At 54.9% G+C, this 22,483-nt stretch overlaps 1 protein-coding gene across 8 annotated transcripts in view; it reads left to right on the plus strand.

The window, feature by feature from the left end:
• ASIC1 (acid sensing ion channel subunit 1) overlaps window positions 1-22,483 on the plus strand; it is a 24,623-nt gene continuing 2,140 nt past the window's right edge. Inside the window, exons 1-12 of one of the 8 annotated variants that reach the window (XM_070621239.1) lie at window positions 227-529; window positions 1,404-1,781; window positions 2,433-2,628; window positions 18,638-18,788; window positions 18,910-18,996; window positions 19,425-19,552; window positions 19,822-19,972; window positions 20,357-20,413; window positions 20,879-21,032; window positions 21,483-21,574; window positions 22,077-22,156; window positions 22,241-22,345. In XM_070621239.1, coding sequence (XP_070477340.1) covers window positions 1,420-1,781; window positions 2,433-2,628; window positions 18,638-18,788; window positions 18,910-18,996; window positions 19,425-19,552; window positions 19,822-19,972; window positions 20,357-20,413; window positions 20,879-21,032; window positions 21,483-21,574; window positions 22,077-22,156; window positions 22,241-22,345 — 1,563 coding nt within the window. In that variant the 5' untranslated portion in view covers window positions 227-529; window positions 1,404-1,419. Of the gene's footprint in view, window positions 530-1,403; window positions 1,782-2,432; window positions 2,629-15,138; window positions 15,953-18,637; window positions 18,789-18,909; window positions 18,997-19,424; window positions 19,553-19,818; window positions 19,973-20,356; window positions 20,414-20,878; window positions 21,033-21,482; window positions 21,575-22,076; window positions 22,157-22,240; window positions 22,346-22,483 lie in introns of those variants that run through there. The other 7 variants (XM_070621242.1, XM_070621241.1, XM_070621240.1 and 4 more) reach the window with 7 other exon arrangements.

Consider the following 22,483-nt stretch of genomic DNA (forward strand, 5'->3'; position numbering starts at 1 on the left):
ACACACAAGCCATAAGGCCTCCCAGGCAGGGAGACGGCTCCGGGACCGGAGGGAGGCAGCGCCGCCGAGAGCGGCCGGGAGCAGGGGACCAGGCAGCGAGGGGAACCCTTGGTCCGGCTCCCGGGTCCAGGGACCCCGCGCGCACCCCGGCACAGAGGCACCCTCGCAGACACTCGTAGGCGCGCACGCGCACCCTCTCCCCTCCCCCTCCGCCTCCCCTCCCGCCGCCTCCCGGCCGGACGATGGATCCCTGCAGATCCCGGGGCTGAGAGCACGGCGCACCGCGCACCGCGCCGAGCCCGGGAGGACCGAGCCGAGGCGAGCGAGCGAGCGCGCGCGGGCGGGCGGACCGAGCCGAGCCGAGCCGGGCCGTGCGGGCCGCTCCCTGCAGGGCTCTGCGCGGCGTGCCGCGGCGGCCGCCGGCTCCCGCTCCGGGCCATGAGCCCGTCCGCCGCTCGGCGCTGAGCCCGCGTCCGGCCCCACGCCCCAGGACCCGCCGCCGGTTGCTGGGTGCCCGAAGCCCCCTCAGGTGGGTCTCTGATCCCCCCGCCTTAAACTGCGGGACTCCCCAGCACCCCGGAGCTGGGACTTTCCTCCCCTCTCGCTGTCCCCAGCTGCTGGGAGGCTCGGTGGCTGGGGAGGGGGGCGGGGGCCGAGCAGGGGATCTGGCTGCGTCAAGAAGATGGACTGGGGGCGAGGGGGGGGGTTGCGTCCGGGGCGGGGACAGTTCGTTGTCATGGGGAACCGCGCCCCCACCCCATGCGTCCACCTCAGGCTGCCCTCCAGCCCCCACCCCCCACCCCAAACATACACACATACAGCCTGCGCCGTTATGAGAACTGAAGACGCCCGCAGGTGAGGACTCAGGCTGGGCCCCTCCCTACCTCCTTGGGGGGTTCTGGCCCAGGTTTAGCTCACGGGAGTGGGGGGGGGGCGGCGAAAGCCCAGTCCTGGGGACACCCTTGACCAGGAGCTCCTGACCCCGGGTTCAGCCCATCTGGGGGAGTTTTCATCTCCAGGATGGGGTGGACATTCCTGTCCCAGAGTGACCCCACATCTGGAGGGAACTCCTGCGCCTGCCTGTGGGAACATTGGGACTTCCCTCTCGCCCTCCGATGACTACATCTGGGGTCTCCCCTAGCCTGGGAAGCTTCCCTGGGAGAGCATTCTCTTGGCCTGAGCTGACCCCCACCCCCCAGCCCCTGCCTTTGGGGGAACCCTCTTCTGGGAGTGTGTTTCTCCACCAGCCACCTCTGGGTTCGCACACCGGGAAGTCTCCTGCTCCAGAGGCAGTGACCTCTGGAAATGGGGATTCCGGAGGGACACATTTGGAGGGATCCTATGTGCACTCTCAGCCCAGGAGAATGACAGACTCCCCCTGCTCCTACCCTCCTACCCCCCAGGATCCCCTCGGCCAGGATGGAACTGAAGGCCGAGGAGGAGGAAGTGGGTGGCGTCCAGCCGGTGAGCATCCAGGCCTTCGCCAGCAGCTCCACGCTGCACGGCCTGGCCCACATCTTCTCCTACGAGCGACTGTCTCTGAAGCGGGCGCTCTGGGCCCTGTGCTTCCTGGGCTCACTGGCTGTGCTGCTGTGTGTGTGCACTGAGCGTGTGCAGTACTACTTCCACTACCACCACGTCACCAAGCTCGATGAGGTGGCTGCCTCCCAGCTCACCTTCCCCGCCGTCACGCTGTGCAACCTCAACGAGTTCCGCTTTAGCCAAGTCTCCAAGAATGACCTGTACCATGCTGGGGAGCTGCTGGCCCTGCTCAACAACAGGTGGGTGGCTCCCACCCATCCTCCAGCCGGACTCCTAGACTTGTGTGCATCTCAGCTCCCAGACACCCCATCAGGGTGTTTGCCTCTCTATCCCACCTTAAAGCCCAGACAACCGTGCCCTCCAGCCCACCCCCCCAAACCTGCCACTCACGGCAAAGGTATTTGGATAAAGCTGAGCACTCATTTAAGGGCACCCAATCTCTGATCTCAGCATAGTCCAAAACAGCTCTACCCCTACCCAGCTTGAGCTGGGAGACATCGTCACCCTCTCTGGAGTGACTTTGCCCACCCTCCTATCATTCTATCTTGATCTTCTCCTCACTTGGAGGTGGGGGCAGACCATGTTTAAAGGGTAGAGACTATAGCGTAAAAGCCACGGCTCCTGCCTTGATCTCTCTGTCCACCCCACCCTTCCCCATGTGCTGAGATGCCCAGCCCCCGGGTAGCCACTGCCGATCTTTCTGTCTTCTCAACCCCATGGGGCAGGTCCTCTGGACACACCCAGGTCTCCTTCTGTGCCTATGCCCAGGCTTGATCCCCAGGGCTGGATGCTGCCCTCCCTCTCCTCCCCCCCGAGATTGAGTATGGGACACTGGAGGCCAAATGGATCAGGTCATGCTGATCCATGCACTGCTCACCCCCGGGCTCCAGGTATGAGATACCGGACACACAGATGGCAGATGAAAAGCAGCTGGAGATACTACAGGACAAGGCCAACTTCCGCAGCTTCAAGCCCAAGCCCTTCAATATGCGCGAGTTCTACGACCGCGCCGGGCACGACATTCGAGACATGTTGCTCTCCTGCCACTTCCGGGGGGAGGTCTGCAGCGCCGAAGACTTCAAGGTGGTGAGTGATGCCCTGATGTGGGGCATGCGTCAGCCCGACCCCCAGAGGAGGAGGAGACCTCAGGAGCAGGCAGGCTTCTCATCATGCTTGCTACTCTGGGAGAGGAACCTGTGTGTCCCTGGGGTTTGCTTCTGGCAGGAGGGGACTTTGTTCAGCACAGGGGCACTTTTGCTCTGTGTGATGGCCTGAGCCTCAGCGTTGTGTCCATGATGGCAGGAAAGAGAGCCCATAGCACACAAGACACAGATGCGTACACATACACACACGTAGCCTGGCATGGCCCTCCCCCCATCAAGCGTACCTTCTGGGCCACAGGTGTCAAAATCAGGGGTGGTGATAAGTAAGCTGCAGCCTTGGGAGCTTGAAAGAAATGCAGAACTTCGTCACCCCACTTTCCAGACCTACTGAATCAGGATCTGCAGTTTAACAAGATCCCCAGGTGATTTGAATTAAAGTTTGGCCACACTATGGGAAGTAAGGAAAGCTTTCTCTTAAATACCCAGACAGGTAATTCTCTCTGTGCCACACACACACACGTATGTACGTACACTGTGCAGTTGAGTTTCCCCTTTGCCAGCAAGAGTCACAGAGCCAGGAGCTGAGGAAGGGGAGATGATTTGGGGTATACAGTCATGGCAGAAATGGAGGTCCCTTTCCTTCTTAAAATGGAGATCCCCACAGACACACCCCCCCCCCCACAGAGGGGGCTACCTCAAAGTCAGCACCCCAGGGAGAGTTAGCGGAACTGACTGGCATCTCATGTGTCAAGTGATCTTGGGTAAGTCATGCAGGTTCCTGAGGGGTTGGGATCAGAGGCTGGAAAGGGACCAAAGGACCTGGAGCCGTGTATGAAAAAAAACGCCAAATGAGAGTACGATGCTTGGAACTCTTCAGAATGCTTCTTCGGCTCTCCTTCAATCCCCTGGATAAATAGCAATATTATCTCTTTTACAAATTCACAAACTGAGACACAGAGGTAGAATGAGTTGCCCGAGCTCACATAGCTGATTAGTGACAGATTCAGGATTAGAACTTATGTCTCATTAAGTCCCAATGCAGTGTACTCTTTTTGTTAATATTGCTGACCCTGGAGTCATCGTGTCCACTTCCAATTCCGGCCATTACTCTTTGAACACCCATTTTCCCCGAGGGTCCCCTTGCTCTCCACACCTGCCCCCAATTCTCTACTCTCTGATCCTCTCTTTTCTTCCTGCCCGTTTTCTCTCCCACTTGCTTGCTTCCTCCTAACAGTATGGGAGCATGAACTACATTTGTTTGTGTAGAAAGCTTGGAGCCATGGTCATGCTTGTTTTTTCCTGCTGAAGCTACTCAAGACTTCCAATCTCTTTCAGCCCTGCTCTGCAGACTGGTTTCATGAGCCTTTGTCAATCCTCCTGGACAGGGCCACACTCCTTTCTGAGCCAAACTAATAGGGAGCTTAGCCTGCTGCAAGAACCACTTCCTTCCCTCCCTTCCTTCTTCAAACACGAGGGTCCTGGATTACCCAGAGCCTGTTCCCCAAAGTAGAACTATAGTGACATTAGAAGGGAAAAGCAGAACCCTCTTCCCTCCAGCATACCCAACACACAAGCAGAAGGGAGCACCAAGAAAGACAGAGTCTTTAGTCTGGATAGACCCATCAGTCTGGATGGTTTTTAGTGTTGGATGAGGCAGGGCTTTGCTTGTCAACCTGGAAGGTGCTAAGGTATAACATGGGGGTGTAATTAGTCAATAGAAAGTGTTCAGTTGAGGCTCCATTTGTCCCTTGTGTCCAGAAGGGTTCTAAGCAGTGATGTTAAGACCTGTTTGGCTCATGGAAATGGAGATACTGAAATGTAATTGGTCCGTGTTTCTTGAGGGGACAATTCTAAGCAGTCAAACAGAGATATGATTGGTTCACAAAGTTCTGGAGCAATCAGAGTTCTTCCTCTTGCTGGGGGGAGAGAGGGAGAGATAAACAGACCAGTAGCCTGCAGGCCCAACACTGGCACTTCTTGGTTCTGGGTTGTTGGGGCAGACCAGGTTTTTGCTGTTTCTGAGCCCATGTCAGAGACCTGACCCTGAATCTGGCTGGACCCAAACCTCTTCTACCCTCTCTGGTTGGCCTCACTGCTGGCCCCTTTCCAGGTCATGAATTCTACCACTTCTGCCCGTAGGGATGTTCCTACACAGATAGGAGTTGGGTTGTGAGTCCATGTCTGGCATCTCCCTGGAGGAGAAGGGCTCTGGCACTTTCCTCCAGCTCCCTGCTCCTAAGGGGTGCAGGCACTCCCTGCCTGATGCTCCACCTTCTCTCTTCCCTCCTTGGTCTCCTGGTTAACATCTGCCTGCCCATCTTTGCCATTCTCTGCTAGGCCAAGAGGTGTGTATCAGTGCAGATGTGGCGCTGACGGAAAACATCTGTCTATCGGGTCCGAGCTCAGGGAGCCCATATTGGCATCTTCTGCCACCTCAAGAGCAGAGGTTCCTAACTGGGGGTCCAAGCCCTGCCTCAGGGTATTTGGAAAGTCTAGTGTGCACAGGCACATGGGAATGCTTCTGGGGGGTTCCCAGGGCAACCCTCATGCAACAATAAGAACCCTGCCCCTGGAGGACAATTTAGGGGCCATGGAAAGGGCACACAGGTCCCTCAAAGTCCCCGGCCCCACTGGTGGGAGTCTGCAGTGACAAGCATTCCCCCCAGATGTGCTTCAGAGGCCACCTCCACCTCAGGGGAGGGACTGGTGGTCACAGAGAGTTTGACAAGGTCCATTCCCCGGCTGTGGCTGCGTCAGCTTGGGAGAGTGGGCATGAATATGGGGAACCCGGGCTAAATCTGGGAGAAACTGATTTGGAAAGCCTTTGGGCCTGGAGAGGCAGAGGGCAGTGGGACGGAGTAGGCCTCAGCGGCTCTCTCCTGAGCTACCAAAAGAGCAACCAAAGACCCTCCCGCAAGGCCCCCTCTTCTCCTTCACAGTGGGGTGCTTGGTTGCCAGGGCAACAGGGTCTGAGGCTCCACTCTCCCACCCCACCTCAAGGCCAGCCAGGCCAAGGCAGGGCAAGGGTTCCGTGGAGGAGGGCCAGGGGTGCAGCTGTCTGCCGGTGTCTGGGTGGGGGCCGGGAGAGTGAGCACAGCGCAGCTGGTGCTAGCCTCCAGCTGCACCTTATCTGTCCCTGGCAGTGGGAGCCCCGATGTGGCTGGAATGCTGAACAGCACCAAGGGGAGGGGGCTGGCAGATGGTTGCCCGATCTGCCCTATGCCACCCCGTCCTCCAGCTGAGACCCAAAGCTTTTTCTTGGGGGAGAGAGAGGCAGGAATTCATTTCTGGACCCTGGAAGAGAAGGAAAGGGAGGGCAGAGAATAGAAATCCTGGGGCGGCAGGGGATGGGGTACAGTGGGGATGGTATTCTTTCTCAGGAGGGGTTGGAATTCTGGGACAAGGGATAGGGGAATAGGAATCGCTGAGGGGCCCACAGGAATCCCCAGGGACCCTGGAGAGGAGGCAGGAATCCCCCAGAGGAGAGGTAGAGTGAGGGGGGTGGGCACAGAAATCCCCCCAAGGTTGTGGAGGGGGACAGGAATCCTCTGGAGCACCTGGGGGGGTGAGATGCTGATATGAGAGGTGGGTGTAGGTGGGTGATCCTGGGATCCAGAGCAAGGAGGGAGAGTCATCTTCAAGCAAGCAGAGCAGAGCCTTAAGGCAGGCATGTCCCAGGGAGGGCCAGGACTAGGATGGGAGCTTCCTTATCCCCAGGGTCGGCCCCTTTACTGACACCCTTCACGCCTGCCCCCACCTTACCCCACAGAGCTCAGACCAAGAGTGTCTGGGGAGGGCTGACCTTACTACTTGGCTCTATTCCTTCAACTAGGCAGGGAATGGAGGGGCTCCTGAGGGAAAAGGCTGCCCAGACCTCTATGCAGGGAGAAACGATGGTCACGGGCCACCATAGCCAGAGGCCCAGGCTCTATGTGTGTGGAGGGCAGCGGGGCGCTGACAGGGGAGCACACACGGATCGCAGAGGGACCGGGCAGGCTTTAGTGGAGAGGTTAACTTTGGAGGAGGGGCACTCCCACCAGGGGTTCTTAGATACCTCCTCCAGCCTCTCCTGCCTGTCTCTCCCTCCCTCAGAAGTGCGTGAGGTTGGAGACAGGAGACTAGAGTAGAGCCAGGAGCAAGAATCCAGGGGACCCTGGGTTGGGCTCGTGCTCTCTCTCGCTCTCCCTCTCTCTCTTCCTCTCCCCGCCCCCCCCCCCCCACTCACAAACACAAACACAAACATCCTCTAAGTAACTTACTTTGCTCTCTCCCCCCCTGCCGTTTCTGACTCCACCCCTCTCCCTGAGTGCCGTCAGCTAAGAGGCTACCCTAAGTTAATTGATCTCCCCGGCTGTTGGCTAAAGTAACTTGATGTAAGTAACTTGGTGCCTCTGGGGGCAGAGCAGGAAGCGGAGGGGTGGGGAGGCGGCAGCCTCCACCCCATGGGCCTCCCTCCTTCCTCACCTGGTGTGAGTCCAGGAAGCAGAGGGGAGGCCCGCAGAGAGGCCGGACTGTTTCTGCTGTGGGTGGAGGTTGCTTCTGAGCCGGCTTCAACTTTGTGGAAAGCAGCTTCAATTCTGGGGGGATGGTGAGGGAGACGGAATATTAGGAACAAGGAGATGGGTTGGGGAGCGTCAAGTCCACTAGATTCATTCCTGTGACAGAGACAGGCAGAGCCCTGTGCTGGGTGCCAGAGGGCGGTGGTGACCAGGCAGACCCTGTCCCTGGCCTCAGGGAGTTTATAGGTAAATGCAGTACCCAGGGAGGCTCAGAGCTGAGAAGGTGGGGTGGTACTAAAGGAAGCCATAGGGCTTCGGAGTGAGGAGCAATGTGCCAGGGATGAGAGGACCATCGATATCTAGGTGGAGTCCTTCCAACCTCCCCAGCCCAGCTCAGCTATTCAGAAACTCCAGTTTTATAGACTGTGTGGTGTCTCCCACCCCATCCTCCCCTAGCCAATGACCAGCCCAGTTCTTCCCAGCAAGGGTCATTGCCTGCCTTTGGCCAGGTCCCCCAGGCACAAGTCCTCCCTCACTGTGTGTCTGAGGTGGCTGCTCCAGGAGCCTCTACCCTCTGGCTGAGAACCTTCCAGTCAGGACCCTTGTTTGGGGATTCTGGGGGGCAAAACTGCGAAGGAAGCAGCAAGGATGAGCAGTGGTGCATAGTTGGCGTGGAGGATGAGGCTAGGCATTGGGACTCCTGGGTTCTATTTTGGGCGTAGTTTCACCTGGCTCCATTTCTCAGCTTCTAGGGCCAATTTCCTGTGAGGAAAGGGGCTCTAAGTGGATCATGAAATTGTTCTTTGCCGAGGGGCAGCCCCTCCTTCAGCCTCTGAGACTCTGGCTAAGCCCATGCTGGCCCATGTGTAGAATGGATGTGCAGTACCAACCTTCTGGACGCATTGCCTTCCTCTTCCTCCTGAAAAATTTTAAAATGAGCCTGAAACTGCTGTGCATTCACCTTGAGGGGAAGTTCCCTTAAGAAACTGTAAGGACAGAGAGTCTACCACCCCAGGCTCTCCAAAGCCACTCCTGAGGGAGAGGGAGGGCGATTTGTGATTTTTCTGAGCTCCTGTGAGTTCTTGGAAAGAAAACCCTTTCCCACCCCTCTCACCTGTGCCCCCTCGATATGGCTGACAGTCTTGGGGGCCTGTGTAGCTTAGCGTTGTGTGTCTCTAATCGGTGTGTTGCATCATCATGCCAGGCTGGGCACATCCCTCAGGAAGAAACTGCTGCAGTAGTCTTGACCATGGACAGCAGCCAACTCAGCCTTCCTCATGACACACTCACTGCATGTGTGCCCCATGTGTGCAAGCGCACATGTGCACCTCCCTGTGTGTGTCTGAGAGTCTGAGAGTGGATGTAGCATGGGGTGTGAAGTGGACATTGCGGATGTGCAGCTTTGTGTGGCTGTGGGAGAGAGCTTGTGTGCGGGCAAACCTCTGGTCGCATGCAGAGCACATACCAGCAAAATTAATCATCTCTTTCAGTCGCGCTTTGCAATTTACAAATTCCCTTTACTTCAGTTCTTCTGATCCTCATGATTCTGGGGAGGCAGGAAGATGTTAATGTCTTCATTTGAAAGATGAGGAAACTGAGGCTCAGAGGTGTTGGATGACTTGCCTGAGGTCACACAGATGGTAAATGACAGAGTGGGACCTTGACTTCAGATCTTCTAAGTCCAGGCTTTTTGTGCGTGACTGTAGGAGCCAGAGTGTATGTGGTGGAGGAGGGTGCTCTGGGCTCCCCACCTCCCCGTGCCCTGTAAAGAAGCAGTATGGTGAGGCAGGAAGGGAAAGAAAGGGTGCAAAGGAGGAGGAATCCCAGTCTCAGGTTGAGTCCTCCAAGTCTTTTGACTCCTCTGCCTTTTCATTGCACCATTTGGCCAAGTCCCAACCTTAGACCGACCCACCACTGGCTTTCCTCAGGGTGCCTCCAGGGCTGCAGCTCTATCAGAGGAAGTCACACAACAGGCCAGCTTGGAATCACACCACGTTCATATTCAACATCCTTAAATGGACCTGCACCTGGCAGCCCCACTGTTTTCCTGGTCAACTTGCTCTCCCTGATGATTACTGCAAAATTCTCCACTCTTCTCAAACAGCCACCCTTCCTAGCCCCACTCTCCCCCTCAGGAGATGACCTTGCCTCCTGCTTCACAGAGAAGATAGAAGCTTCAGACAAGATCTCCCTCTTCCTCCGGGTACCACCCCCCCAGAGGGGAACATCCATCTTATCTAGGCTGAAATCTCCACCTATTCTTTCCGTCTGATCTCCTTCTATCTTTACAGGAATTTTAGCTAAAGATTCTGCCTCTCCCTCCTCTATAGTCAGTCTCTCTCCAGTGGAACCTTCCCATTGACACGGAAACATGCTTAAGATTCTCCCATCTTAAAATACTTGGCTTTAACGACAGCTAACATTTATTGAGCACTTTCTATGTATCAGACTTTAGGTTAAAGTAAAAACCAAAAAAAGGTCTTTCAACTCCACAAGACCCTCCAGCTCCCCCACTCTCTCTGCGTCCTTTCACAGACGAAATTCTTGTATATATCCCACTGTCTCTATTTTCTCATCTCTCACTCACTGTCTAATCCACTCCAGGCTGCCTTCTTCCTCTGTCCCCAGCACTCCACCAAAATGGTGCTAGCTGAGGCTGCTAGCGACCTCTATGTTGCCAAATCCCACAGACATTTTTTATCCTTGATCTCAAAAACATTCCAAATGGTTGACCACCACCTCTCTTTTGAACTATTCTCTTTTCTAACAACTGAACTCTCTTGATTTTTCCTCCTTTGTCTAGCCAACCCTTCTCTGTCTCTTTGCCAGTTCATTCTCTTCTACTTGGCCATTAAATGTTGGCACTACTCAAGTCTCAATCCCAAGCTTTCCTCTTCTTTTAAATAATGAGGGTATGATTTAATGGTACAACTTGATGAATTTTTCATTAATATATTTTTACATTGGTGTATCTTACAATGTAATATTTTTTATATTACATTGATATGTATTTAGATTGGTATGAAAGTGCACAACATTTCTAGCACTCCAGAAATTTCCTTTAGGCCCTTTCCTAGCCAATACAACCCCACAAGAGTTAACCAGTATTCTGACTTCTGTCAATATAGATAAGTTTCACCTGTTCTTGAACTTCCTAGCGTATATGTATTCTCCATACAGTAAATACACTTTTGTGTCTGTCTCTTTTTGCTTATGATTATGTCTGTGAGATTCAGTCTCAATGTTGTGTGTGGCACTAGGTAGTTTTTTTTCAATTGTGTAGTATCTCATTATATAAATATGCCACAATTTATTTATCCATTCTACTCTTGCTAGACATTTGGGTTGTTACTAGTTTTTGGCGATTGTAAGTAAACCTACTCTGAACATCCTTGCTCATGTCTTTGGTTGACATACGCCCTCATTTCTCTTGGGTATAGAACTAGGAGCTGTAGTTAAGTCATAGGTTAGGGTTCTGTTTAGCTTTAGTGGATACTGCCAAATCAGGCCTTTGTTCTATCTTTTTTTTTTAACTTTATATTCTATTCTGAGGCAGTCTCATCTTCACTCGTGACTTCAGTTACCATCTACACACTGACAACTGCCAAATGTATATCTCAGCCCAGTGCTCTCCTCTTAGCATCAGCCCCTTTGGCCAATTTCCCACTTAACATCTCCACTTCAATGTCCCCAAGGCTCAAAAAAACCAGCAGGTACAAAGCCAAATTCATCATCTTACCTCCCAAGCTGGTCGTTGACTTATGTTCCTGATCTAGTGAGCAACCCCACCATTCACCCACTTATGCAACCTAGGGATGCAATCATCCCTGACACTCCATCTCCCTCATCTCCCTAATAGGATCTGCCAACATTGCCTCCTAAACATCTCCACTCTATCACCCTGTTCCAAGCCGCCCCGCTGCTCCAGGTCTCACCTAGACCAGGACAATGGCTTCTTAATGGGTCTTCCACTAACCCCTCTGGCTCTTCCAGAGTGGGCTCTTCAAAACACTGCTCTGATCACTTGAAATCCTTCCATGGGGAATCTTCCATTGTTCTTGGACCAGAATCCTTGCTGTGGCTTTCAAGGTCCTGAGGGGTCTGGGTCCTGCCCCCTTCTCCAGCCTGTTCTTACCCTGCTCTCCACTACATCCTCCTCGTCTCATCTCTCTTCCCTTGGGGTCTTTGTGCCAACTCTGTTCTCTGGCATACTGTCCCCCCATCCACACACCTGCAGACCTTTACTTAATTACTCCTCCTTATTCTTTAGATGGCAATTCAAACATCACTTCCTCAGATAAACCGTGATTCCCCAGTCTGGATCAGATCCCACTGTCATTCACCCCCATAGAACCATTATTTTTTCATAGCAGTTATCATAGTTTGTAACTAAATATTTATTTTTGCAATTTTTCAAAACAGATGCCTGTCTCCCCCATTAGCCAGTAAGTTCCACAAGGGCAGGATCCTGGTCCTTTATCTGTTCTCCATGCGTCCTCAGCACACAAACGCTCAGAAGATATTTGATGAGTAAGTGAGAGAATGAAGGAGGAGGAAGGGATTTGGAGAGGGATGACCTAATTCTAGTCTCAAGCCCACCGCCTGCTCTCCGTGAGCCTTGAATAGGTCACTGTGCCTCAGTTTCCTCATTTGTCAAATGAGGGTGAAATTACTCAAACCTGCTGTTTCTCTGGATTGTATAAGAATGCCATGAGCTATCAGTTGAAAAGCGTGAACCATTCCACAGATGTGAGGGGTGGTTCCCCTCTGGGGGGGTGGTACCCAGAGGAAGAGGGAGATCTTGTCTGAAGCTTCTATCTTCTCTGTGAAGCAGGAGGCAAGGTCATCTCCTGAGGGGGAGAGTGGGGCTAGGAAGGGTGGCTGTTTGAGAAGAGTGGAGAATTTTGCAGTAACCATCAGGGAGAGCAAGTTGACTAGGAAAACAGTGGGGCTGCCAGGTGCAGGTCCATTTAAGGATGTTGAGTATGAATGTTGAGACAGACATGTAGAGAAAGTCAGAAACCACACAGCTTAAGAGAGGTAGTGGGTAGGGAGTGACGTGGGAAGGGTCGCATCCTTGGGCAGAGGGTTCAGAATTCGGTGTTGTTCTGCATGTGTGTCTGCTTGGGTCCTTCTCTTGGAGCTCTCTGTGTATGCTTAGGGGTCTGTGTGTGTTGCTTGATACTTTCCTCACCTCCCCATTACTCTGAAAAATTTGGATTTGTCTACTGGAATGAGATGAGGTTGGAGAGAATGTTAGAGGATGGAGGAGGGAGGAAGTACAGTTGGGGGTGTGTGTGTCTTTGTTGCCCCACAAGAGGGCTGTGCGTCTGTGTGCAGTGATGTGTAGGTGTACAGTGTGGGTCTCTGTGTTGGTGTGGAGGAAGAAGTGTCCAGCCGTACCAGATCTGCTGTCCGCTGAAGCTGCTCTGTTCGTGCATGCCCTTTCTCTGGTGAGGCTCCATACTGGAAGCTTCTCCTGCCTTAGTTTCTCCTTTGTGGAAGTCCAATCTATTCCCCCTTCCAGGTAGTTTACCGGAGGGGAAGAACGCCCTCTAGTGGGTGTGGAACACATGGGCAGCTGCAGCTTCCCCAGGCCAAGCCTCGACCTAGGCTGGCCCCACCCCCAACCCAAGTCTGGAACTCAACTCTGGAACACATCCTGGGGCATGCAAAGCCCTGGGAGAGCTGAAGTCTAGTAGGCAGGAGAAAAATGCATATGGGACAGGACACTGAAAGGGAACCCATGGATTCATGCAGGAGAAGCCTGAAGACAATAGCTGAAGATGGGTCTCTCTCATCTGTGCAGTGACTTTTCTCAGGTTGTGCTGGGTGTCCCTGGCCTTTCTTGGTTCCTGTTTCTCCACGTGGTCCCTGAGTTCTGCTCTTTCAGTCTCACAATCCTGTCCTCAAGAAGCTACTGGTCACTATTCATGCCTGAAGGGCCTTGAACAGAACTGGACCTCCAGTCCATCCCCTGGGTGGGTACTATCTATGCCCCATGGAGTCAGGGGAGGCTTGTTGGAGGAGATAACATGTGAGCAGGGTCTTGAAAAATGAGTCGAAATTCTCTAATGGAGTCCAGGGAAGGCATGGAGCTGCGGATGAGCCTAGTGTGTCTGCGGAATGGGAGGCAGCCATGGTGACTGGACACTGGACTGGGGTGGAGGGGTAGGAGGTGAGGCTGGAGAGTAAACTGCAAAGGCCTTATAGGTCCTCCTGGAGGGGGATTGAATTTTACCAAGAAGCACTGGGGAGTGACAGAAGGTCTTCAAGCAGGAGAATGGTCAGAATTACAGAGCATGGACTGAAGATGGGGAGAAACTGTGGGGAGATGGGGGGTAGGGAGATCAGTTGGGAGGCTGTTGTTTAGGCAAAAGAGGAGGAGACCAGTCTGAGGGTAATGGCAAAGGATGGAGAGGGGCCAGATCTCAAAGGCTGCTCTTCTTCTGGGGCCTCTGTGTCCCTGGCAGCAAAGCTGAGGCCAGAGGTCCCACATCATTCAGTTTGGCTAGAACCTGGCACCCTGCCTCCCATTCCCAGCACATGCCAGGGTCTCTACATGCAGATAGAGAAGGGAAGATGTATGGGAGCAGGGACCGAGGGGAGAAAAGCAGGGGTAGGGGGAATGTGGCCTGGGGCTGTGAGATGGTTAACAACGGAAAGGCCCAAGTGGACTTGCCAGAACTCCCCTGCTCCTCCTCTGGCCCTGCAGAGGAAGGGTTAATATGCTTCACCTCCCTCCCTCCCTCGCCTCCCCTCAGGTCACCTTCTCAGCCCTGGAGACTTGGCTGGTGGCTCAAGTTCCTCAACCAGTGGCCCTGAGTAATCGGAGCAGAGAGAGGGGCCAGGGGCTGGGGGTGGGGAATGATAAATTGGGGGCAAGGGGAGCCTCAGAGACTGAAGCACTAGGGGTCTGCAAGGCTGATGTTTTGAGGGTACCCCAGGTTGGTTCCCAGCACTCTTCACCTGACCCAGGACCCTGTCTCTGCTCTGATCTCAGTTTCTTCCATTCACCAGCAAAGAATTTGTCGAACTCCTCTCCTGGACTCTTGGGGAGTGGGCACGCTGGGAGGGGGAGTGGTGATCTGCCAGGAAGCTTTTCAGCTGCAAGAGACAGGGTCCCTCCCCCCAGTGCCGGGAATTGGCCATAAATGAGTCTGTGGTCAGTGAGAGACCTCTGCTAATGGAACCTGGGCTGCCCCCCAAGCCACAGAAGGGAGTGGAGGAGGGGAAGTGACTGGAGTGCAGCTCAGCGTGGGGGAGGGAACTGACCTGAAGAAGAGCTGAGGGTCAGGGGAGTGAGGGGGCATAAATGGGGTCAGGGACAGGCTGGAGCGAAATTGGAGGTCATGGGAGTGACTACAGGGGAGTTAGGGGCTCAAGAAGTAACTGAAAGTAAATCAAGGTCAGGACAGTGATTGGAAGGGAACTGAGGATCAAAGGAATACTTACAGGGAAACTGAGGTATAAGGGTGTAATTGGGAGAATTGGGGGGTCAATGAAATATTGGGGCTGATTATGAGTCAGGGGGAGTTAGAGATCTGAGAGACGGCCAAGAAAGTGTGGGGGCTCAGAGGAATGACTAAACCCGATAAGTGTGAGGGAGAGGACCCAGAACTGGGATGGGCAGACTGAGGGACCTGCTAAGGAGCAGACTGGAGGATGGGAGAGAGCTCGAGTGTGAGCGTCATGAGGGAAGGGCAGGTCTGTTGTTGGCTGAAGTTGTCTTGGCAGTGGGAGCAAAGGACTCTGCTAGGTCCCATCTCACCTGCAGAGGTGGGTACCAGGAGCCCCTAGGCTTTTCCAGGGTGTCCACTCTGTCTTCAACCCTCTCTGTCCTGCTGAAGCTGGTGAGAGGAAAGGGGTTCCGGCCCCCCCTGCTCTCGCTCAGCCTCCCTTTCCCACTGCCATCAATTATTCATCAGCCCAGCCACCCGCCCTCCCTGGCAGGGCAGGCTGGTCCTCCTCTCCACGCCCCGCCTACCTCAGCCACACTGCCACAGAGGCCCTGGCGAGGAAGGACGGCCAGCTGGGCGGCGGAGACCTGGCAGAAGGGCTGGCTGGCTGGCCCTGCTGGACCCTGCCTGAGATCGCATCTCCTACCCCTTCTCCTGCCAATCCCCTGGTGCCAGGAAGCCCCTGGAAAAGATGCCCATCCAGATCTTCTGCTCTGTGTCATTTTCCTCTAGAGAGGAGGCCCCGGGGCCCTTGGGAGATATTTGGGGTCCCCACCAGCAGCAGCAGCGGGACAACTCAGAATCAGAAGAGGAGGAAGAAGAGAAGGAAAAGGAGGCAGCAAGGAAGGAGGCCAGAGAGGGGGATTCACCCATGGACTTGGTGGCCTTTGCCAACAGCTGCACCCTCCACGGCGCCAGCCACGTCTTCGTGGAGGGGGGTCCAGGCCCAAGGCAGGCCCTGTGGGCAGTGGCCTTTGTCCTGGCACTGGGTGCCTTCTTGTGCCAGGTAGGGGACCGCGTTACTTATTACCTCAGCTACCCACATGTGACTCTGCTAGATGAGGTGGCCACCACGGAGCTGGCCTTCCCGGCGGTCACCCTCTGCAACACCAATGCCGTGCGGCTGTCCCAGCTCAGCTACCCCGACTTGCTCTACCTGGCCCCCATGCTGGGGCTGGACGAAAGTGATGACCCCGGGGTGCCCCTCGCCCCGCCGGGGCCTGAGGCCTTCTCTGGGGAGCCCTTTAACCTGCACCGCTTCTACAATCGCTCCTGCCACCGGCTGGAGGACATGCTGCTCTACTGCTCCTACTGCGGGGGGCCCTGCGGCCCTCACAACTTCTCAGTGGTGAGTGGGGGCCCATACCTGGCATAGCAACCCAAGTGTCTGACATGGCTCACCCTGACTGTCACCTGGGGCTGGGCTAGTGACTGCCCTGCCCTTCGCCCACCCACCCTCTGTGACATGCCTCAGGGAGCCCCAGGTCTGGAGCTGGGCTGCTAGTCCCCAGTCTGTGCCAGTATTGTCCTTCCTGTTAGAATCCTGAAATCCATCTGTGCAAGTTGGTAATTAGTTGCTGCCCTGAGGTCCTTGTTGTCTCCCTGAATATCCACCAGCATCTCTAGCCCTTCCCCAGACCTCCCTGTGATCCAGCAGGGCCTAGGACCTTACTCCATCTCTGAGGTCAACCTTTCATCTGATGGTGGGTGCCCGTGCCTGGCCTTAACAATTTTGACTATCACCCTTGGACTGGAGCTGGGGCAGGTGCCAGTTGGTCTCTGGAGGTGCAGGAGAAGGGTGTGGAAGGGAGGTGGAGGGGTGGGGACAGCCCCCACCTCCACCCCACCACGCTGCTTGTCAGCAGCTCCCACAGCAGGCACTTCATTGCATCCTCGCTTGGTCTTCCTGTGCTTCTCCTACAGAGAGAGAGAGGAGAGAGAGAGAGAGAGAGAGAGAGAGAGAGAGAGAGAGAGAGAGTGTGTGTGTGTGTGTGTCTCAGGGAGAATAACAGGCCTCCTCTAAATCCTCCCCCTCTACCCCCCAGCTCTAAGTGGCAAGGACCCTCTTCCCAGGGGAAGACCTCATGGGACACTTGACCTCCTGCTTGCTGTCTCACTCCTGAGTCTAGGACCTTCCCTGCTGAGGGACCAAGTGGCACCCTGCCCTCTCTCCAGTTCAGCTTCCAGTTCTGTCTGGCCTGACTCCTCTCCTGCCCCCTCCAGGTGCCAGATGCCAGGCCTTCCCTCCCAACACACCCATCCCTCAGTCCCCCACCTCCTCTTGGGTGCAGGAGCAGGTGGGTTATCATATCAGTGCATCATGGACTGACTGCAGACAGACAAAGACCTGGAGGTTTTGGCAGCTGGGCCTCAGACAGACAGGAGATACAAGAACACCCGACAAGGAAGGTGTCAACCTGGTTTCCCCTCAACCTAGGGGTAGAGCAGACACTTCTCACACAGGACCACCAGGTGGCGGCAGCAGTCCGCTGGTCAGCAGCACAGCCTTTGGAGCCAGTGCAAGGCTGGAGCTCCCAGCCTACCTCAGCCACCTAGAGTCCCTCAGTCCCCCATGGAGGGTGGGCATGGGTGTGTGTCCAGCCTGGAGCCTGTGGCTGAATGCCACAAAACCTGGTAGTGGAGCTGGGGCGTTAGGAGTCGTCAGAATTCTCTCTCTACCTCTTCTCTGGACCTCACCCACAAAATGAGGGCGAGCACGTGTTTTCTTTTCTGGAACGGGGAGGAGGAGGCTATTCTTAGAAAAGGGAAGGGGGCAAGAACCCTATTTCCTAGTATCCTGCACTCCCCCTGCTGTTCCAGTCTGGCCTGACGCTCTGTCTCTCTGTCTCTCTCTCTGGGCTTCTGTACTCACCTTATGACTTGCTTTGTGAACTTTGTCACCATCCAGCAATAGAAACAGCACACTTACCCCACTTGTGGGAGCCTGGAGACATTCAGAGAAGCCATGGGGAAAGGGCCATAAAGAATTGGTTCACTCTTCTCTGTGGTTGTGTAGTCAGAGCTGTGAAAGGGTCGCTCTGGGGCATGGAGTGAGGAGACTGCCACCAGGGCTGAGATCTCTTTGAGGCCCTCAGAGTTCTGCACAAGTATTGCCAAACATGCCTACCCTGGATGCTCAGTACCAAATTCTGGGAGCAGAGGTGCTGGTGCTTGGGTAAGCATGTTCCTTGGCATGGCAACTGGGTCTACTTTCAGATTCTGGTGATAATGGGACAATGAGGGACATAAGGGGCCAATGGCCAGAGGAAATTAAAAAGCTTAGCTTGGTTTGGGGGAGGGTCTTGGGGAGAGCAGGGTTTCAGAGGCCTGGAGTGAAATCCAGGAGAAGATATGTCTCAGAAGGCCCCAGGAGCTTGGGCTTTAGGAGAGGGTCCCAAGGAGGGACCAAAAGTATGGCAGCGATAGGATCTTGGTGATGGAGGTGTATATGTCAGAGTCCCAGCGGGAAAAAATTTTCATTTGGATAGTTTAATTGAAAAGACTTTAACAAAAGGACTGTCTACAGAGCTGTGGGCAGAGTTAAGGACACCAGTAAGGTGGCCTGAGTCACCTAGCAAAAGTGGGAAATTGTTACATACAGGCTGAAAGAGCACAAGGAGGCAACAGTGCTATGCAGGGAGCCCTCCTGGCAGGATTTGTAGTCACAGAGGGTCTAAGCCACTGCCAGAACACTCTCAGAGCGGGGAGGGGTGGGGAAGGATAAGTACCCTGATCTCTCCCTCCTTCCCCTCTGATCCCTTCCTGATACCTCCCATTGACCAAAGCCAACCTGAAGCCCACCCAGGTGCAAAGAAGCACAGGCAGTGAGTGCCACAGGGATCAGCTTTCCAGGGCACACGGCAGGGCGAAGAAGGGCAGAGAATGGGTGGGAAGGAGGACCGGTGGAAAATGGGCTGCACAAGAGAAATTCCTGACGAGTGTTGAGATTCCAGTAGCTGGGGGTCTGGGGACAGCCCTTGGTGGGTAGGGGATGCCAGCAGGACTCTCAGGCTCTCCACTCTGCCCCTACCAGGTCTTCACACGGTATGGAAAGTGCTACACCTTCAACTCGGGCCGAGATGGGCGTCCACGGCTGAAGACCATGAAGGGTGGGACTGGCAATGGGCTGGAGATCATGCTGGACATCCAGCAGGACGAGTACCTGCCTGTCTGGGGGGAAACTGGTATGTCACCTCTCTCAGGGGGCCCCTTCCCATGGCTCCAGGCCTCAGCCTCTGCCAGGGGATTCCCAGGCTCCACTGTGGGACCTGAGGCAGGGCTCGGGCTCTCTTCCCTTCCTCTCAGCATCTCGCCATCTCCATCTTCGACTCTACCTGACTGCCACACTCACATTTCTCTGGCTCCCCCTTCCTGGCTCAGTTACTCTCCAAGGTAACCAGCCATCCCTTTCCATCAGTGGCCGCCACTCGCTCTATAAATAACTCCCTCTCTTCTTGGACTGCCTGCCGTCTGTCTGGTCTCAGGGGCCTTGGGGCAGAGAGAGATGGGGGAGAAGGGAGAAAAGGAGGGGGACAAATGGAGAGCATCTGAGACAGTGAGAATGAATTTGAAATACCAAGATGCACAGCCGAAGCCAGGTAAGAAAAGAAGTGTGTAGGATGCAGGGGTCATCAGGGCAGCATGAGGCTGGTGAGCCCAGAAGGAGTCTGGGGATGGGCTAGGGCCCCATAGACTGTCCCCCTGCCCCCCAGTACCAGTGTATGCTGTGCTTATTCCCAGGAGAGGTAGGATGCCCCCAGTTCTGAAGGAAGTTAGAGATTCAAAAGCCCTTCCAACACCCCCCTGCCTCATTCCCATAGACGAGACGTCCTTCGAAGCGGGCATCAAAGTGCAGATCCACAGTCAGGATGAACCTCCCTTCATTGACCAGCTGGGCTTTGGCGTGGCCCCAGGGTTCCAGACCTTTGTGTCCTGCCAGGAGCAGCGGGTGAGAGGGCCACGGGAGGTTGGGGTGCTGAGGGGTCAAGATAGAGCGGTGGGCAATCAATAACAGGAGGGACAGGTGAGCCAGGGCCTGGGCAGCAATCTGACTGGTCAGAAGCATGAATGACCTAGTGAACGGCAATGCTCTGTAACCTCAGAGGCTGTGGAGGGAGAGGGGCAGGACTCCTGAATTCTGTGTCTTGTCAGAGAAGTCCATCAAGGTAACTGGGGGAGAAGTCCCCACACCCCCCAGCTCCCCGCCTCTCCCAGCAGCTCATCTACCTGCCCCCGCCCTGGGGCACCTGCAAAGCTGTTACCATGGACTCGGATTTCTTCGACTCCTACAGCATTACCGCCTGCCGCATCGACTGTGAGACGCGCTACCTGGTGGAGAACTGTAACTGCCGCATGGTGCACATGCCAGGTCCGGCGCCAAAACTCCAAACACAATCCTGGGGCCCCTCAGCCTGCACCTCCCCTCACTAGCTCCCCATGCCTATCATCCTCCTGCCAACATGGAAGCAAGACCAGCTGGCTTCTCCCCACCCCAGTTCCAGCCCAATTCCATTCCCATCTGGCTCTTGTCGCTCTGACCTCAATTCTTGCTTGTACCCAGAGGGTACATATAGGTGGGAAGGGTCCAGGAGGGATGGGACTGTGGGGTGGACCACCTCCGGGACAGACTGGGGGCTGGCTAGTCCTACCCTCCCATCCTCTCCCAGCTTCCAGCTTCTAGGCCTTTGGTACCACCACTGTTACAAGACCCCTTTAATCTCCACCCTGCACCACTGTCTTTTCTCCTCTGTAGGAGATGCCCCATACTGCACTCCAGAGCAGTACAAGGAGTGTGCGGATCCTGCTCTGGGTGAGCGCCCCTGTCCTGGGGCCGTCTAGGGGAGGGAAGGAGGTGCTGCCAGCCATATGCATAGGGGTTTCAGACCAAGCTCCTAGAAGCTTCAAACAACGGCTGGATCAAGCTTCACCTGAACTCTCCTGTGTCTGACTTTAGCAAGGCTGGGAATAGCATCTCTAGAGGCTACTGTGAAAAATGAATAGGGGTCACCTGGGAGGGGCTCTCACTCTCTCTCATCAGCACCTCAGCTGGTTGACCCCTGAAGACCCTGAGGGAATGAAATATAGGGTTAAGAAATATCCGTGGGAAGGCTGGGCAAGGATCAGCACAGGGTGGGCACAGGGTTGAAGTGAAGGACAAGTCATAAAAAGAGAAGGGGGCTCAGGGTTCCTTTGGACAGGGCCGGGATGTACATGTTGGGAAGGTGCTGGCAGAAGGGCACCACTCAACTGGCGCCTCTCACCTGACTGGGCACAGACTTCCTGGTGGAGAAGGACCAGGAGTACTGTGTGTGTGAAATGCCCTGCAACCTGACCCGCTATGGCAAGGAGCTGTCCATGGTCAAGATCCCCAGCAAAGCATCAGCTAAGTACCTGGCCAAGAAATTCAACAAGTCTGAGCAGTACATAGGGTAAGGGCTCTGACTGGGTGGGGCAGGGTCCTTGGGCTGGGACTGTGAAGGAAATGAGTGGGCTTTGATGGGGGCCGGCAGACTGGAGGAAGTGGAGGGAACATGGGGAAGGCAAGCAAAGAGTCTGGGCTGGGCATGGAGGGAAGATCAAACAAGAACAAGCAAGGGAAGTGCCTTTTTCTCTTTCCTCCTTGCTTGACCCTCTATCTTCATCCTCACTGCCGAAACTGGGATCACCTCCTCACACTTACCAGTGTGCTGAGCGTCTTTTCATATATGCCATCACATTTAATCCTCACAACAACCCTAAAAGGCAGGTATCCCCATCAACATCCCATTCTATGGAGATGGAGACTGATATTCAGAGAGGATAAGTTGCTAAGGTCACCTAGGTAGTAAGGGACAGAGATGTGACTTGAACCTAGGTCTCTTTCCCCAACCCCTTTGCAGGGAGAACATCCTGGTGCTGGACATTTTCTTTGAAGTCCTCAACTATGAGACCATTGAGCAGAAGAAGGCCTATGAGATTGCAGGGCTCCTCGGTGAGCTGCTGGTGGCACCTGTCCCCTTCCCATGCCATGAGCATGGTGTAACACCCTACCACCCAAAGGAGGCTGCTCACCTCTGTGCCACGAGCTCCTCCTCCCCTGCTGTCCCCTGGGGACTTTTCCAAACTCTGTTGTCTGGGTACATGGTGGAGGAGGGGGCTGAGCTTTCTCTTAGGGCAAAGTGGAAGAGACAGGCCCGTGGGCATGAATGGGGGACTATTTCAGAAGCCCTTGAAAATTTGCCCAGAGAATAAGAGTGTTGGAGTATTTTGTAAACAGTTTTTTTTTTTCTGAATAATACTTGTTCATTTTAGAAAAGTAGAAAAATGCAGAAACGCATAAAGAAAATAAAAATCCCACCAGAATTGCTTCGCGCTCCTTCTGTATGAAGACTGTTGATCCTTTTGCAAATAGGTCTTGCCTGTCCCTGTCCCAGTGAGCTCTGCAGCTCTCCTGGTGTCCTGACACCGGTGGCCTGCCTTTGTCCCCCCTGCAGGTGACATTGGGGGCCAGATGGGGCTGTTCATCGGGGCCAGCATCCTCACGGTGCTGGAGCTCTTTGACTACGCCTACGAGGTAAGCGGAGGCAGTGCTGGGGGCGGGGCCATGGGAGGGGCAGGGTTCCAGTCCGCCCACCCCTCCACCCCACCTCCGTCCCAGGTCATTAAGCACAAGCTGTGCAGACGAGGGAAGTGCCAGAAGGAGGCCAAAAGAAGCAGCGCGGACAAAGGCGTAGCCCTCAGCCTGGATGACGTCAAAAGACATGTGAGGGAGAGAGAGAGGGGGGCGCCCTCCGGCCCCACCCCTTCCCCACCCCCCCCTTGCCACCTTTTCTCCTTTGCCCCCCCCCCCCAACTCCCCAGTGCCACCTGAGGTCCTTCCGATAACCAGTGACTGTCCTGT

Source organism: Equus przewalskii, chromosome 5, assembly GCF_037783145.1.
Source record: "Equus przewalskii isolate Varuska chromosome 5, EquPr2, whole genome shotgun sequence".
NCBI classification, from domain to species: domain Eukaryota; kingdom Metazoa; phylum Chordata; class Mammalia; order Perissodactyla; family Equidae; genus Equus; species Equus przewalskii.